Source organism: Siniperca chuatsi, linkage group LG13 (assembly GCF_020085105.1).
Source record: "Siniperca chuatsi isolate FFG_IHB_CAS linkage group LG13, ASM2008510v1, whole genome shotgun sequence".
Lineage (NCBI taxonomy): Eukaryota > Metazoa > Chordata > Actinopteri > Centrarchiformes > Sinipercidae > Siniperca > Siniperca chuatsi.
Window position 1 is genome coordinate 4,220,876 of NC_058054.1, and position 17,540 is coordinate 4,238,415.

The 17,540-nt window shown below is 39.3% G+C and overlaps 1 protein-coding gene across 2 annotated transcripts in view; it reads left to right on the top strand.

The window, feature by feature from the left end:
• LOC122886635 (receptor-type tyrosine-protein phosphatase N2-like) overlaps positions 1-17,540 on the top strand; it is a 227,269-nt gene that overhangs the window by 49,112 nt on the left and 160,617 nt on the right. Inside the window, exons 4-9 of one of the 2 annotated variants that reach the window (XM_044219062.1) lie at positions 4,344-4,458; positions 5,830-5,974; positions 9,943-10,327; positions 13,748-14,059; positions 14,680-14,720; positions 15,499-15,872. In XM_044219062.1, the coding sequence (XP_044074997.1) occupies positions 4,344-4,458; positions 5,830-5,974; positions 9,943-10,327; positions 13,748-14,059; positions 14,680-14,720; positions 15,499-15,872 (1,372 nt within the window). The remainder of the gene's footprint in view (positions 1-4,343; positions 4,459-5,829; positions 5,975-9,942; positions 10,328-13,747; positions 14,060-14,679; positions 14,721-15,498; positions 15,873-17,540) is intronic. The other variant, XM_044219063.1, reaches the window with a different exon arrangement.

The window sequence follows — 17,540 nt, forward strand, 5'->3', positions numbered from 1 at the left end:
GATAAATCAAGCATTAATGAAAGCCTGTTATGTTTTTGCCCACGGTTGTAATTACTGTGACTTAGTGAATACGGCCGTTGGTGGTTGTTGAGCACACAAGCATAATTTAGTCAAAATGTGGAAAAGGTAGAACAGAAAACTACTGTATCTGAAAAAAAGAAAATGCAAAGTGACCTGGAGCTTTTCCAAAACAGTTTTTCTGTTCTTTGTCAAGGCACGAAGGCTCTGACCTCTGACCTCCTCACTGTTGTCTGCTTGTATTTTTGGCCATCTAGGAACTGAAGCTCATTTGCTGTTGGTCCTCCTGGATAAAAGTGCATCCTGCATCTTTGTCCGTTGTGCACCACAGAGTCTCATTTAGTCAGCTATTCAGATGTGGAAGCATCTCACTCAAAGCGCCCTTTGCCTTCTACCTCGACTGGCCGACCGCCTCCTGCCCACATTTCTGTGGTCGCTTTGGTCTGTGAGAAGCGTAGAGTCACTCTGAATATCCTGGCAGGGGCTCCAACGTTTATTAACCTGTCGTGTCAGATGCCGTCTGTTCACCCGCCGCTAATGCCCGTTTTCTCAGCAACCATGGCTGCCATTAAAGGCTCAGTTTTATGGCTCTTTGATGGCGAAAGCTGGCCTGACACGCTGTGCAGCTGTTAAAGAGAGGCTTGTGCCTGATTCGTGGCAGTTGGGGTCGTAATTCATTTTGCAGGGGTCTAAAGAAGTTGTCCGGGTGCTGAAATGTTCTGTAACGAGTAGAGCTGATTTAATTAGATTCACTGCGCATCAATGCAGAAGTGTAGATTCATTTTGTTTGAAAATGTGCTATTGTTGGTTAAACATCAGCAGTATAATGAGAAGTTTGCAGTAGTAGTGTCTCATTCAGGAGACTCAGATTCCATGAAATGCTATCAAACCCCGAAAGTAGACTTACATTGACATTGTGCAGTGGAGGTTATGGAGAGATGGGGAAAGACATTAACCATTTCTTTCTTTTTTTGTTATTTTTGGGGTATTTTATGCCTTTATTAGATAGCAGTAGTGGAGGGAGATAACAGGAAATGATGAAGCAAGATGGGCAACAAAGGTCATCAACTGGATTTGAACCAGGGCTAAACCCCTAAGCCACGAGGTCGCCCCAAATTAACCGTTTCTGATGTCTGGTCTTCAAAGCCCAACTGATCGTATGTTTTATATCATGAGCAAAGTTTTATTTTTAATAGAATGTGTTCTTGGGTTGAGATGGATATTTAAAGCAGCTACAATCTGCATTTTTATAATAACAATGTATCAGATGACAATGTGAAAGGGGTCGCTCACAGTGATGAACCTACGTTACCACTGTCCGACCCACAACTTTACTGTCACTCTCACTGCTGCTGGTGCCACTGCAGCTCTTTATGCGATCTTTATGTCTGTTATATTCATATTCTCATCACAACTTAATGTGACTTTGACTGATTTCTCCACGAACTCTGTCAACCAATCATCTTGTTGCCATCTGGGTTTAAAACAGGGTTTTTTTTTCAGCTTTCTGTTGTCATGGTTCTAATTAACACTCTCTATACCGCTTGTGCAGTGTTGTATAACAAATAAATTAATTTCAATACAACTAATTTCCTCACTTTTCTTTAAATTCATCTCTTTCCTCAGCTCAGACTGTGGAATGTCCTTTCCTTCTGATAACTTGAGATACAGGGTTTACAGCTGACAGCGGTGGTGTTCTCGTTCCCATTTTAAGTGTGTGTCCTCTGTGCTGGACCCACATCTTGTGGCATCACATCTGGAGCTGCAGTCTGTATTACTCGAATCTTTCATGAACATCATCGCTCATCTGCCAAATGCTTCGGTTCATGTTGTGCTTTGCGCGGCGCAGCCATATTTCCGGTAACATTTCGTTCCGCTACCCCATCTGGTGTTGGCGCCTGCTCCTCTGTTCGGTTGCCAAAAAGCTGTGTTTGGATGCATGTTAAGCATAAGAAACAGACGTGAATGCCCAAGTAGCTCATCAAACTTGTCCTTTTGTACACTTGCTGAAATGCAGAAGAGATTTTTTTTCTTCTTTTTGCTTTGTCACTGATGCTGATACTCTTCACTTGCTAAGTCCATTAAATGCACAGGAATGTATGGCTGACATTGGTACAGAGACAGTTTGAACAGTAATAAAAAATATTACCCAGAAGAAAGAGACACAAATGTCCAAACTGCTCATCAGTTTCTCTTCTTGTGGACTTGAAGAAGAAGACAAATATGTTTAAATATAGTCACTGATACAGAATCAGTCATACAATAAATTATATCAAATAAGGACAATTGATGCACAAATACAACCAATGAAGTTTGGAATGTTGATTATGAATTATCAGGTGACACAAAGTGAAGCCTTCATCAAATATTATCCGTTTAACTGTCGGTAGTTGCTGCATGCACAGTGATAGATGCATCATAGAATAAAAGAGCAAATTATTCACACAAGAGATTTTTTTAAAGGAAGTTGAAGAGACAGTGTTGTGTTTTATATGAAATACGTTATTGAATGCATGTAAAAAAAATATATGTATGCATTTATACATTAACACACACACACACACACACATATATACACACATCATATGTATTTATTATATATTAAATTTATGTAGTAATACAAACAAACACTAAGTATCATTACTCATTAGCAAATGTTAGCATACTCTAAACTAACACAGTAAACATGGTAAACATTATACCTGCTAAACATCAACATGCTAGTATTATTATTTTGAGCATGTTAGCATGCAAAATGTAATTTTTAAATAAATATAGCCAGTTTTAACTGCGACTTCTACACATCATTTGACTTGCAAATGACCAAATAACTGCTCAGTGGGAATGTTTATCACTTATTTGGATCACTATTGTTTATTTACTGTAATTTTTAAATTACATTTAAAATATGACAGTGCACAGACATGCGAAGTGTGTGGCTTTCACGCTTGACCTTCTAACTCTCTTTTTTGTCATGTTGGTGATATCAACACAAGCAAATTTTAAAACATCTTTATTAATTTGACAACACGTGCGCAGCATTTAAAAACACACACTGCAAATAACGTTACAGAAATGCACTGCAAAAGCACACAACCAAATACAGAAACGCGCTGCAAAGACACAAAACGACAAGAGGAGGAAACTAATTCACCAAAAGTTGACAGGCCTTGTTTTGGAACGACATCCAGGGTTGGTCACAATTCTTTCTCATGCAGTAATTATCTTACAGGTATTAAATCACTAATGGAGCTGATTTGACGACCTGAGCATGTCAAATCCAGGAGCTTTATTGTCTCGTCATAGTGCATCACAGGATAACTGTCTAAACTCCCATGCTTTAAAAATGATGTGTGAGGACGACACATTTCACCGGTGGGTCTAATGCAGGAAACCTTGCAGACTGTAGGAAACGCTATTTCTGTGCCCTTGGTCACTCCAACGTTCATCACAGGCTACAGGCCGACTGTCACCTCTGATGAACCTTGTATTATCTCTGATTAACAGTAGTTTTCCAACATGTTTTAAAATTCCTTCAAATTTACTTTAATTTTCAGTTTCAAAAATGCTTTACAGACTTTTTCTTTGAATCTGCGTCCTCCCGCGAGGTAAGTGCACGCTGCAGATCAGACTGCGCATGTGCAAAGTGGAGAACCCGTACAAAACAAAATAACAGAAAAACAAATAATGGATGATACGGACCCGACTTCACGAGTCACAAACCTGTTTAGTGTCCTCTGGAAACACTTCCGTTGTCGCTTTGTGTTTGCAGCGCGTTTCTGTCTTTGCAGCTTGTTTTCTAAATGCTACGCATGTGTTACCAAACTAATGAAGATGTTTTCTTAATTTGCTTGTGTTTTGTCTATTTGCATGTCTTTTCTTAAGTTGCAGTGCGTTTGCCCTTGTCAGCCACTGTAGGTAAGCGCTTGTACATTGAATTTTCAATTAGCTCATCAAGCCCATCCTACTGAACTGTGTCAGGAGGAGGAGAGGAGAAATGGTTTCTGCTTAGTCACTTAAACAGCCAGCCGCTCACCAGAGTCTCCAAGGACACCACGCTGTTGCCTTGTCTCCTCTGCTAATGAGTGACCTAATGAGTTTAGGAAAACTACTGCATGCTCAGCAATTTCTCACGCTATGCATTTCAGCTGGACTTTTTTCACGCATAAAACTCTCTTTTTGAATACCCCACTGCAGTGTTACTCACAGTTTAATTAAGAATTTGTTATTTTCTGTCTGAGACACACAGGTGTGGACCTGCCTGCAAGAAGAAATAATAGAGTTCCTCCATGTCCTGATGTGGTTCTCTGTGTTTCTGTCTGTAGGTTTGACCTGGGAAGATGACACCACTCAGCAGGTCCTGTCCAAGGAGTTATCCAAACTGAGAAGGATTCCCTACAGGCCACCGCAGAATGGACCTGTCTACAACACCGACAGCAGGTCAGCTGTTTACCCAGTTTACCCATCAGTAGATGTACTATTGTGATCCCACTGTGGTCAAAGAACTGGATTTCACTAGATATTTTAGACTGATCTGAAGGCCAGTCTTATTTCTAATGGAAGACTTATTTCAAACCTAAAAAGTTGGCCACCCTGCCACCAGGCTAGCTCAGAACTAAGAGAACTCATATTTCCATTGTAACATCAATCAGTGACACCTGCAAACCTTTTCTGCTGGACAGAACAGAGCTGAGCAGTTGACATGGTTACTCAGTCAACCATGTTTCCTGGTTTGAAAAAAGTCTTAATTCACCCAAATTTATGGCAAATTAGTCCTACTTAAGATAGTCAAGAACTAGACAGCCTTGTGCATTACGGCTATCTGAAGTCTGACTGTTAGTTAGGTCCCAGTCATAGTCTGAGTTTCTCTTTGTGAAACTGGCCCTTGGTTTAAGCGGAGTCTTTGACTAACCATTTAGTTTACACTTTATTTGAGAAAATTTCAATAACAGTACATTGTACTGTACATTACTTTCAATGAAGGCTTCAGAGTCCTTTTGCTGTTCCAACCAGGGTTTTGTTTTAATTTGAGTTTATATTTGTGTTTTTTATAATTTGATTTTCTGTTTTAGAGTTTTTGTTTTTTGTGTGTTTTAGTTTAGTTTTGTTTAACATGTTGGTTGTTTTGACCAGACCACTTCTGCTTCTGTTTTTCACTTATTGTTTTTTTATTCTCCATGTGAGAGATGATGTAGCTCAGAAAGCCTTAATAGCTCAGCTGTTTAAGGAGCAGGTTTAATAACAAAAAGGTTGTGGTGTTTAATCCTGTCTGGACCTAATGTATACTAATAATGTAACTTGTCTTTTGATTTGAAATTTGTTTCCTGCATTAGCGTCTGATAAAGAAACAAGAAATGTTTATTTTTTTGTGCAACTCTGCATGCAGCATTTTTAACCAGTAGACTATGTTCAGTACCACATTAGTTAAGAATATGTATCAAGTTTTTATGCATTCAGTCATTTATTTGTTTAAGATAATCATGTTAAACACTGAAAGGAGTAAGGACTGAACAATTGATCAATTAGTGAAATGATGCTTATGTAAATGATGTTGTGAGGTGAAGCCCTTAATCAACAACAGTATAATATTAGCAGAGATGAATTGGGGGTTGATATTGAAAGAAACATAAATAATGATATAAAATAATATTTAATGATTAGATTATTTGACAAACTGAGGAGAAATAACAGTCCATTTTGCACATACAGTAGTTATATGGCTCTGAAATACTGATGTGTTCAGTGATACAGTGATGGGCACTTTTCCTTCCTTTCTCCATCTCTTTTTTCCCCTCTTTTTGTCTCCCACAGGCCGGCAGCTGAGGCGATGGACCCAGTAGACCAGAGGGTGAAGCCAGTGGAGGTGGAGCTCAGCAGAAATCTGCAGATGTACCTCCAACGTCTCGGCCTCCTTCCCAAAATGTCGCCGGCCTCCAGTCTGAGCACCCAGAGCAAGGTGAGGGATTCCTGGATGCTACATTTGTCTCTTCTGGGTCTCTGCTATACTTCCAGTTGATGATTTTGTTGTGTTGTTGCAGGGTTTCAAGCTTTCAAATTTTCATCACAATATATTAATACTCACATATTTGAATATTATACTTGAAGTACAACCAGTCTTTTTATGTTAGTCACTGAAAAATGCCTGATATAACCATGGTTCTTCTTTTGCAAGTCAGTTTTAGCCACATTTCTGCACCGTATTCTCATGTTCATTAAGTGGATCTGACCAGTTCAACCATTTTTTACTAGCAGTTATTAAAGACTTTATTTTCTGGATGCTTAATCATTCAGTACCCTCGAGTGCCTCAACAGTAGTCGTTGAATGATGAGTAGGATTGAATTGGAAGATTTTAACACTGTTGTATGTTTTCACAGCACACCACCATGTTTTTCCTTAGGTTGCATTTTCAGAATTATTCAAAGGTTTAATGTTTTACACAGAAACACATAATTCACACATAAAAGTATCAAACAAAATTATAACAAATACATCAACAGACTCATTTTAATAGCTTACAAATAGTTGAATACACAACTCTGCAGGTCTAATAATACAGCTGTAGTTTTGAGTCTAGACCCTGGATGTCTAATAAAAATAAAGATTTGCTATATTATTCTAATGCAGCTATTCCTTTAATATCTCTGGTTGAATTAAACTGTTGTGGGCAATGTTGCAAATCAGTGAGCAAGACTGTTTTATGGCAATATAGTTTTTTTTATGATTTGTGCATCAATGTAATGGAGTACCTTACGTTTCCAGGTATTTAATTCAATAGATTTGCCAAAAATAGACATTCCTATCTGTTTATTTGATCTATTAATAATTCATTCAATTTACGAAAAATTGACAATATCACATTATATGGTGCTATCATGATAAAACATTACATACAGGGTACACCAATGAAGGTTTTATCCTTATTGCTATGTGATACCTCCTGCCTTGACACACCTAATGAGTATAATGCCACCATGTTTTCTTTCCAGCTGCATGTTTGAGCTCAGAAAATGCCTACTAATAATGTCTACTAATACATGTGTATTGTAAGGTCTCAGACAGTCCAAAAAGTAAATGAAACACATATGATTGAATATCAGTGAACATCAGTAAACTTCAGCTCCTGTTGCTCCCTGTTTCACATGTGAAAGGGGGTTAGAGCAGGTGGGACATTTGTTTTTACCCCAACGTCTGCATGTAGCCCCACCCTCCGATCACAGCCACCTGCTTGTGTTTAAAAAAAAAAGAGAGTACACACACACACACACGCAGTATACACTCACAGACACTCAAACAGTGTCCAGTCATATAAAAACTCACACAAACACACACACCTTCACAACAGGGAATCTGGTGTCATTCTTCGTTGTCACTCCGCTCTCGCTTCTCCATCCTAACTGATGGCTTCTCCCAGCATGACCGTTATGAGCGAAATAATAGCAGCCGAGAGTTCAGGAGTTCACTGTTCTAATTAATAACTCTCCACGTGACTTGTTCCTCGGCCATGTCTGCTGCCCAGGCTGAGGGGAGCGGAGCATGGCTGAATGGCGGAGGCCTTTCTCCTGCTGGGGAATTGTACCAAAGACTCTCAGAGTACGATGGCGTGGAGCCTGCAGGAGTCGCTCGGGGCTTGTGGCCTTTTCTATCCAGGTTCACTTGTTTGGTGGAAATGAAAAGGAGCAGAAGGGCCGAAGGGGTCCTGGAGGGCACGAGTGGAATAAACCGCACTAACTGTGTGACATAGATGAATAAAGATACCGGCAGTGACAAATACCAGAAGGGGCCTCGCACATACAAATCATAAAGAAGTATGACGACTGTGAGGAACTTAACCGTTTGTGTTGGTATTGTTATGGTAATTTTACCGTTAGTCAGGCTTGTACCATTCTGTGCTCCTACAGTAGGTGGGCGTTAATGGAGCTGGCAGTGACTCTTTGCTTTTGTTGTAGCTGATGGATCTGTTAATATGATTGCATAAATGGATTAATAACTTGTTTTTTCAAAAATGGCTTTATTATGGGCTTTATTTTCACGTCAATAATCATTTTGTTTAAATGTTGGATAAAAGTCTTTAATATTAAAGCAAAATGGGGCTCCTGTATCGAAAAGGTCTTGAGTGGTAGCCCATATTCTGATTCTTTTTTTGATTTTCCTGATTATCTATTTTCTTTTATATACTCTTGAATTAATTTGTATAATTTCTTTTATGTGAAGCACTTTGGCATTATCTCCTTCAAGTTATAACAGTCTCTCTTACGTAAATTTGTCTTTTATTCTTTTGTTTTTAATTCATTTAAAGTGTATGTAAAGTACTGAAACACTGCCAAATGGTATATATTGTGCTGTATAAATAAAACTTGCCATGCGTTTTTTTTTTATGAGCAACAGAAGATTCAGGTTTTTATTTGACAAAAAGTAAACAGTTTTAAAGAATATATTGCCATATCATTTAATGTATTAAATTGAGAAATCTTTATATCTAATATATATATTTCAAATCTACATGTATTTATTTTGCTAGGCTCATATTTTGACCAGTAGTGCAGTGGATTGGCAATCCTGTAGAAATGAAGCAAAAACACAACAGACGTAGTGCAGAAACCAGCAGAGTAAACCAAAGCTGCTCAGGCAGGGTGACTGTGCATTTTACCTCAGCAACGTGCTTTTTTGCTTTCACATGCACCACCACATCCCTGCTCATTATTTCAGGAAAATGTTACAGTTTTAGATGGACAAAGAGCAGATGGGATGTTTGTCTTGGTCCCAGAATTTGCATAAAGTACAATTCTGTCGTGCACACACACCTAGACACCTGCTTTTTTTGTATTTTTATTATATTTATGCCTTCTTTAGACAGTAGAGAGCTGACAGGAAACGAAGGGAGAGAGAGATGGGGAATGACAAGCAACAAAGGTAGGCCAGACACGGACCAGGGTCGTTGTTATTCATAGTCTGCACCTTAAACCCCTTGATCACCGGGACACCCCAACAACACAGAATTAATATTGTTATTTAATGATTATTGTGAAATATTAAACATTTATTACTAAATATTTAGCTTTTGAACATTCTCGCTGTTAACATTCATTTAGCAGACGCGTTTCTCCAAAGAAACTCAATGTTTCCCATGCGCATACAATTGAAGCATTTTGGAGTTCAATGTCTTTCTCGAGAACACTACAACATGTGCACCCAACCCAGTCTAACACCTGAGCCACAGCTGCCAAACTTTTACCTTGCTCTGATGCTGTTTTCTTGGCCATGCCTCCATTGAAAAATATGTTTAAAAATATGTTACATGGAAAAAATGTATTCTTTGAAGTAAAAAACAGAAAACCACCCTGTTGCACACAATGAATATGCATGTACAAGTGAATGTAGAACATTAAACATTAAACACATTAAATCCCCAAAAAGTACCCATTTAATGTGATTTTATTGTATGATAATTTATAGTTATTTTACGATATAATCCACATAACACATTCAGATTTTGTTAAAGTTTGTCTTAATTGATGCATCTCCCCAACTTCTTATCAAGGTACTGTTTGTTTTTCTTTCCACTACTGTGTTCTGTTGTTCTCCTCTGCTGAATTTGGTGGCAATCCAAAAATCTTCTTGCCAGTAAAGATAAATTCTGATTTCAACATTGAAATACTATTATCATGTCCATCACATTCCTCTGGAACTGATTTTTCTTTTTTATTTCCACATGGACCAGTGGGAACCAGAATAAAATTGATGTAAAGCAGCTTTTTGTTGTTCTTTCTCTTTAGACAACATCAGATCTGTGTCATGTGAATCAGGACATAATAATGACATTAGTACACAGTTATGTTTACTGTTTCTGTTCCGAATGGCTACACAGTGTGTGTTTTTTTTAAAGAACTCTATGTGATTATACATACTTTTCTTGATTCTTTCAGAGTGACCGTTTCCAGTCAGGCATACCTGCAGACTTCTATCGCTCCATCGCCCAGACTTCAGCTCAGAGGTCACCTCCCTCCAGCTTTTCTTCTCTTTCATCTTTCTTACCTCTGCAGAAACAAAGACCTCCAGGCGACCAGCTCCTCCCCATGCAGGGTGACTTTCTCCTGGGTGCCCTGAGGCAGTATCTTTCCGGGCATCTCTCCCTGCACCGTGGGGGGGTGAGCCCAGAGGAGCAGGAGGCCCCGTCGTCCCACCTGAGGCCCTTCTACAGCAACGGAATAGAAACTTCTGGGCTCAAAATAGAGACCCCAAAATCCAGGCTTCTGAAGATGGGAAGAACTCAAGGGGCTTCAGTCAAGGACCCACTGACGTCTGTGGATGGTATGTGTTTTAAGGTGTAACATGATGGATATTAACATCAGAAAATCATCAAGGCTATCTCACCATCCAACAATCACATACAAACACATATTTCACCTTTTAGCTGTTTAACTATCAATGCGGAAAAGTGCAGAGGTGTTGATTCAACTATGTGTTCATTTTTTAAGCTGTAGTTTGTGGCATTGTTGTGTTGGATTGGATCACTATAATATTGTATATTATAAGCTATGTTGTCAGAAACTCTAATTCAGGGAAAAAAACGTAAACATGGACAACATGAAAAGGTTTTTTATTTCATTTTAAAGGTTGCAGTGCAGCTGACTGAGAGTTGAATCACTGCTATGTTATATAATAAAGGAGCAAGCTGTGAATTTCATGTGGTGACACACACTGCATTGCTCTGATGTCCCAGGAAGGCATTATACATAAACGACAAAATAGAACATTTGCTGGTGGCTTACAAAACAACCAGTATGACAGTTCCAAAAATTACTTGTGTGGGTGTTTTCTGATTTAGGCAAGTAAAACTACTAAAAAGAAACCAACATTGATTGTCAGTGTCAAATGTATTTACATAGCACATTCAAAACAACCAATGTGCTGAACAGGATAAAACACCAAATAAACAAACAGAAAAGTTAATATATACATAAAAAGAAAACAATAAATATAATAAAAAAACAGCAGCACAATAGAAATTTAAATCAAGGTGTCAAGCTCAACTAGAATTGAATGCCAACAAGAAGTGAGTCTTTAGTAGCAACTAAAAAGTTTCTAGGGTCTGGGCAGCTCTTATATGAAGGGGTAAACTGCTACAGAGATTAGGGGCAGCCACTGCAAAGGCTCGGTCGCCTCTATTTTTGTGCCTGGATCTCAGAACATCCAAGATCATCTGGTTGGTCGACCTCAGTGCTCTAACTGGAGCATGATAATGTAACAGTTCTGCCAGATAAGGTGGCACCAGCCCATTTAAAACCTTAAAAACGAGCAATAAAATCTTAAAATCACTAGTGAAGCAGACAGGAAGCCAGTGCAGGGAGGACAAAACTGGTGTTATGTGATTGCGCTTTCTCTTACCTGTTAAAAGACGAGCAGCTGCATTTTGTACTAATTGCAGACGACAAAGAGATGACCCATGTGACCCATAAACCCATGTACAAAGAATCACAGTAATCCAACCGAGAAGTAATAAAAGTATGGATAACTCTCGAAGTCGTTGGGAGAGAGATAGGACTTTACCTTGGCTAAAAGTCTTAACTGAAACAAGTTGGTTTTGACAACTGAACTAATCTGCCGACTCGAAAGGAGCTGTCAAAAATTCAGATTCTTAGCAAAAGATTGACTGTAAGATGCTAGAGGGCCAAGAGTACCATGAGGGTCGTTTAGTAGGACAGGTCGTCCAAACATCGATCTCCGTTTTATTTTCATTAAGACTGAGAAAGTTTAAATCCATTCAAGTTTTGATGCTGTTTAAGCAGTCCAACAAAGACTGCATTGAATCTTTACTTTCAGTTTTCATTGGCAAATAGATTTGTACATCATCAACAAAATAAGGAATGTTATGTTTCTTAAAAATGGATCCCAATGGCAGCATATACAATGAAAAGAGGATGGGGCCAAAATTGGAGGGACCCCACATGTGAGTGGGTCCACAGTCAACGAATATTCATGTAGGTGAACTGAGAAAATCTGTCAGGTATGACTAAATCGATTTGAGGGTAATACCTTTGATACCTACACACTGTTCAAGGTATGATAAAAAGATCCTATGATCCACAGTGTCAAAGGCAGTAGTCAAATCTAAAAGCACCAGAATAGCAGAGTTCCCTGAATCAAGAGTTAAGAGAAGATCATTAAAAATTCTCCAAATTTTTAAGATTTTAGATAGAAAAGGTAGCTTAGAAATAGGCCTGAAGTTAGAGAGAACAGAAGCATCCAGATTTGGCTTTTTAATAAGAGAATGCATTACAGCATGTTAAAAGCAGCTAGAACATACCCTGAAATAAGACAGGTATTTATCAGAATGACGATACTAGACCCAACTGTACTATAAACGTCTTTTAGTAGATGAGAGGGAATACTGTTTAATGGACAATTTGGACATATTATGAAGTACCTCTGATAGTAAGGAAAGTGATACAGGCTCAAACTGAACAAAGACAGCTGGGCACAGAGGAGGAACAGAAGGGTCTAAGGCAAAGGAAGTGGGAGAAGACGTTAGAGTGGAAATCTTTCCAATAAAAAATTTAAGAAAGTTTTCACAGAGTGTAGGCGTTGGCACAATACGAGCTGAGTCACAGGGAAAAGTATAGTTTAACTCGAATAGATGCAGCTCAAAGCTAGAGTAAATGTCAGATGGAGTCTGCTGGCATTGGAAGGTGGATTTCAATACAGACTCTAGCCCTCCTCCCTTGCCGGTGGTCCGAGGAGAGCTGAGAAATGCACACTGAGGAGGAAGACGTTCAGAGAAAGGTGTAAACTCACCAGCATGAAGCCAGGTTTCCGTCAGAAACATAAAATCCAACTGAAGGTGCTTCCCGCTTTCCCCGTCTTCTGAGACGCTTCTTATGGGGAAAGGCAAAGGGTAGGCGGTGCAGGCCTGTCGGTATGTCAGATAAGAAGAGAGGAAGACTTGTAGTTTGGTCTCCTAAGTCGTGCTTTGACAATAATTCTTCAGAAGCTCAAATGTTGAGAAGTGCTTGGCGATCATAAACAAGTAAAGCAGAGACATCTTGACGACATACACAGAAAAACAAAGCAGCATCTAACAATACACTGAGCAGACGAGGCAGACGATTCACCGCATGCTTACTTCGTCTGCAGTCCTTTAGGCAACATAATGTCTTGATTGACGCTGTGTTTTTGTCGCAGCCCTCTGTGTGAGGACCTCAGCTGTACCAGCGCAGCGACATCATTGAAATGAATGAGGAAGCTGAATTTTTGACATGGTGCTGTTGTCGTTCTGATCACGGGCTAAGACTATTTGTGGCGGGAGCAACGTCATGCTCCTTCTGCTATGAGAGCGGTGAGAGAGAACCAGAAGAGTAAAGCTGTGGGCCGGACAGCTAAACAATGAGCTGAAACTCACTGTAAAGCCGAGGGGAGCTGCAGATTTAGGTGATAATTCTCTGTGGGTTCAACACTGCAGGGACCACTTTCAATGTGTCATTTGATACATTGTTATAATAAAATGAATGAATACAGCCGCTTTATGCACGTCTCGTTCATGCTGAGATAAATGGAGCTGGTGGTGAGATTGTTTTGTCAACTACTGTTTCCAAGGTGAAGAGTGAATTTTCAGTCTCAAGTAAACATAGGTCGATTTAAACATTTTAACAAACAACCAATGCTGTTTGTGTTTCTCTGGTGAGGACAGTGTCTGTCTGACTCACTGTTCTCTTCCCTCTGTGTTTCCTCCAGAGAGGTTCATCAAGAAGGTTTTGAAGAACGCTGGCAGGCAACATGTGGACGTGGCTGACCTGACGCCACAGGACTTGGACCAACTGTCCAGCCTGATAGCTGATGCTCTGCAGGTGGTTGACCAGGACCAGGGACTTAACAGGGGCCTGACCCGGGTTAGACCTGGACTGAGAGACCTGGGAGGAAAGCTGAGGGATAGGGAGGAAGAAGTCGAGGAGACTGCCAGGGATGAGGAAGAGGAAAAGTTGCTTGAGAATGCTCCGACACTGAAACCACAGGAGAGTACTCCTATAGTGCCGGCAGCACTTCAAGGTAATTTTATAATGATTCATTTTGTGTTTTTACACAATTAAAGTATTGAGCAAAAGCTGGAAAGCAAGTCTGTGGTACATGCATAATTGTGTAGGTAGTATTAAACAAAAAAGACACTCTGAAACAGCTCACAGCAAGAGTGCAACATAAAAATCAATGTGTAAATAAATAGGCATCCTGTTTAGCTCAGTGTAAACACAGCCAGTTTTAATGGTTCAGTGTCCACTGAGACCACTCCGACTAAAAATGTTTACACTACAGGTAAAAGTGCTCAACAAATAGCTTAAAAATGGCTGAAAGTAATGGCGTGGCTTGTTTAGGAACCTGCAAACATATTATTAATGCAGATGTTTTTTCAGTGTTTAGTAAAGAAAAAGAAAATCTGTGAAAAACTAAACTACCACAGTAGCAAATTCAAATCAGTCAAATATTAAAGAAGAATGGATTTGTAATTTTAAAAAGTCATTGAGTTTGGACAGCTGACTTTCTTTAGCCTTTTGTGCACATTTTTACTCCTGTGCCATTTGATTAACATCATAGTTTCTCTTTCTCTCTTACTGTTCTTCTCTCTGACGAACACAAACATTTATGAATAATATTGACTCTCCATCTCCCAACAGAGCGCCACACGGATACAGAGGAGCATAATGTGAAGGACAAGGTAAGTTTTGGGACATTGCACATATTTTAAAATGCTTTTCTGCTGTTAAGCCTTACTGTCTAAAGGCTAAATCACGAATTAAGATATTAAGATCATCATTTTGCAGAAATGCATGTCAATATTGGAAGCCTCATGACATAAAGGTTGCCACTTTGAATCCCCTGATTAGCTGACAAAATGTAACATTGAAAGAATATTTGGAGAGGTGGATTGAGCAATCTGATTTCAATCTGTCTTGGATGCATTTACACTTAGTTTTTTTTTAGATCCGCCCAAGATGCATGAAGTGACTGTAAATGGGGTCTAATTTGATCAAATGTCTAATCTTTGTAGCACTACACAGGTGTTTCCACTTATTCTAGATTAGATTAGACCTCTGCTCAGGTTAAAGGTGGGCAGATCTACAGTATACTGGGAACTACATGATGACACCAATCCCTATGTTGAATGATTAAAGTGTAGTGTAGTTGTGCCATCCTAGCAGGTGCAACAACAAGAAGACACCCACACAGTCCTGCAAAGAGGTCTAATCAGGCACAATAAGTGAAAACAGCTGTGGGGGTAGGCGTGTTGAAGCTTTAGAAGCTTAAAATGGACTTCAGTAGTTGGACCTATTTTATTCTTACCCTAATTTCAGGCCTAGAATTCTGTACATGGTCAGAAAATGTTATGGTGGCTGTCTGAAACCATTTTTTTCTTTAATTAAAAATGAATTGCTTCTTTTTGAAATGTAAAAAACACAAGACATCTCACTCAGAATGTTTCCTTTTTTTTCCAGCCTGACAGCGAAAACCTCTTCACTAAACTTCTCGCTTACCTGGACAAAACCTCCTTCAATGCCTCTCCTTCAGCAAGAAATGGGAACAGCGTTGCCATGGAGACACCCAGTGGCCAACAGGTGGGGCTGGAAAACGTCCAGAGTCGGACCAGCGAAGCAGGGGTGACGGTGCAGAAGAAGGACGCCACCCAGTCTGTGGAGGAGGTGTCGGAGGTGGAGGGCTGGATCAAGGAGGTGGCGCCCCCACCTGCTTCGCTTGTGTACGGGGAACCGCACAAGAAGACGATGCACGTTCCCGAACTTCAGCTGGACGTGAAAGCCAACAGGAAGAAGGCCGACGATGATGTCTTCGGCTACGTCATCACTGACACAGAGTGAGTAGGAAGCCATACAGGTGGTGCAGAGGCAGTACTGCTTAAACCTGACTGATACTGGATCTTTGAGTCTGATACCAATGTTGATCTGGGAGTTAAAAAATCTGATACATCGGCTGATATTTTAACAAATGCGTACATTTTTGAAAATGTTTCCTTTGTCATTGCTCTCTGGTGGACAAACTATGTAATGTCAACACTGTTTCTAAAGTCCTGCAAACATACAGTAGTATCTTTGGCATCTCTGACCAACAGTTTCGTGTTACTTATCGGCCGACATGTACTCACAATATTTAGTGGACAAAAAATTAGAAACACCTCTCAGAATAAGGCAGTACAATCAGTACAAACAGCACAACAAACCACAGCGTCCCAAATGATCCTCATTAAATCAACAACTTTCTAAACCACTTTCAACAAAAACTAAATACACTATATTATAACCTTCATGAAGGTAGGATTTATTGCAGTGTTGTGGTATTACACCGCATTAGTGTTACCTACAACTGGCAACTGGCAACTGAGTGCATATGCTGATACAGATATGTCTGTGATAAGATAATATCAACCGATAATGTTGATCTGCCGATTTTTAGGTTGGGCTCTAATATTGATAAATATAAGTAATTTCAAGTTCAGAAATTAGATGTGTTGATATATGATTGTATGCCTTGCCAGTCACGATGGAATATTTTCCAGTTATCAGATATTTTATAATGATTACTGACAAAGTCGTAACAATTTAGATGGTGGAATGATGAACATCAAGTCAAATATTTATGTCACAATCATATTGCATAAAGGGCATTTGACATAATGCAAAAATCACTATAGGTGAGATCACAGCTGTTCAGATTTTGTCAATTATCTGCAGAATGTAAAGAATCCTATCAAATTAAGATCCTGATGCATTCCTTCCTAGTTAATTTCCAGAGTTCTTTTTTTTTCAAAAAACAAACACGAAAAAAAACTTTAAAGGGCAATCCACACTACCAGAATTTTTGCACGTGCACGTCAATATGCAACCCCCTCCAATTTTTACACTTCAAATAAATCACACAAATCTGCTACTTTCTATATGTTGTGAACATGTTAACTACAGAGATCAATCAAGGCCTCCCCTGAATTTAACAGTTTCACTATGGACATGCAGAGCTATGGTTGGAAGGGGAAGTAAAATAAATCAATCAATATGTAAAATATGGCAATATGTAGTCCTTTACACTACTCATGGAGCCTAATTGAGAACAATTTTTTGTCCAGTGACATTTGCAACTGAGATCAGAGCAGTTGTGGCTATAATGGATAGACGTTGACTTGTGGAGTCTGGTATGAATTTAGGGTGACGGACAGATTTTCACAGTGAAATTAAAGAATAAATGCCAGAAAGGTGAAAGTTTTCTTACCAGTTGCTTCAAGAAGTGAAAAAAACCCTGTATTGTCTGTCTGTAGGCAAGACACTATGTATAATCCATTTCCTTTTGTTTTGAACAATCCACACTAACGACCGATATTTTGTTCTCACAGTAATGGAGACAGGAACTGTGATTTCCCTGTGAACACAAATCCTCTGTTTCTTTGTCGTTGCTATCAAGGAAAAATATAGTTTCTCATGCATCACAAAACAGGTGAACCTGCCTTCATACAGAGCGAGTTGATTTCAAATAT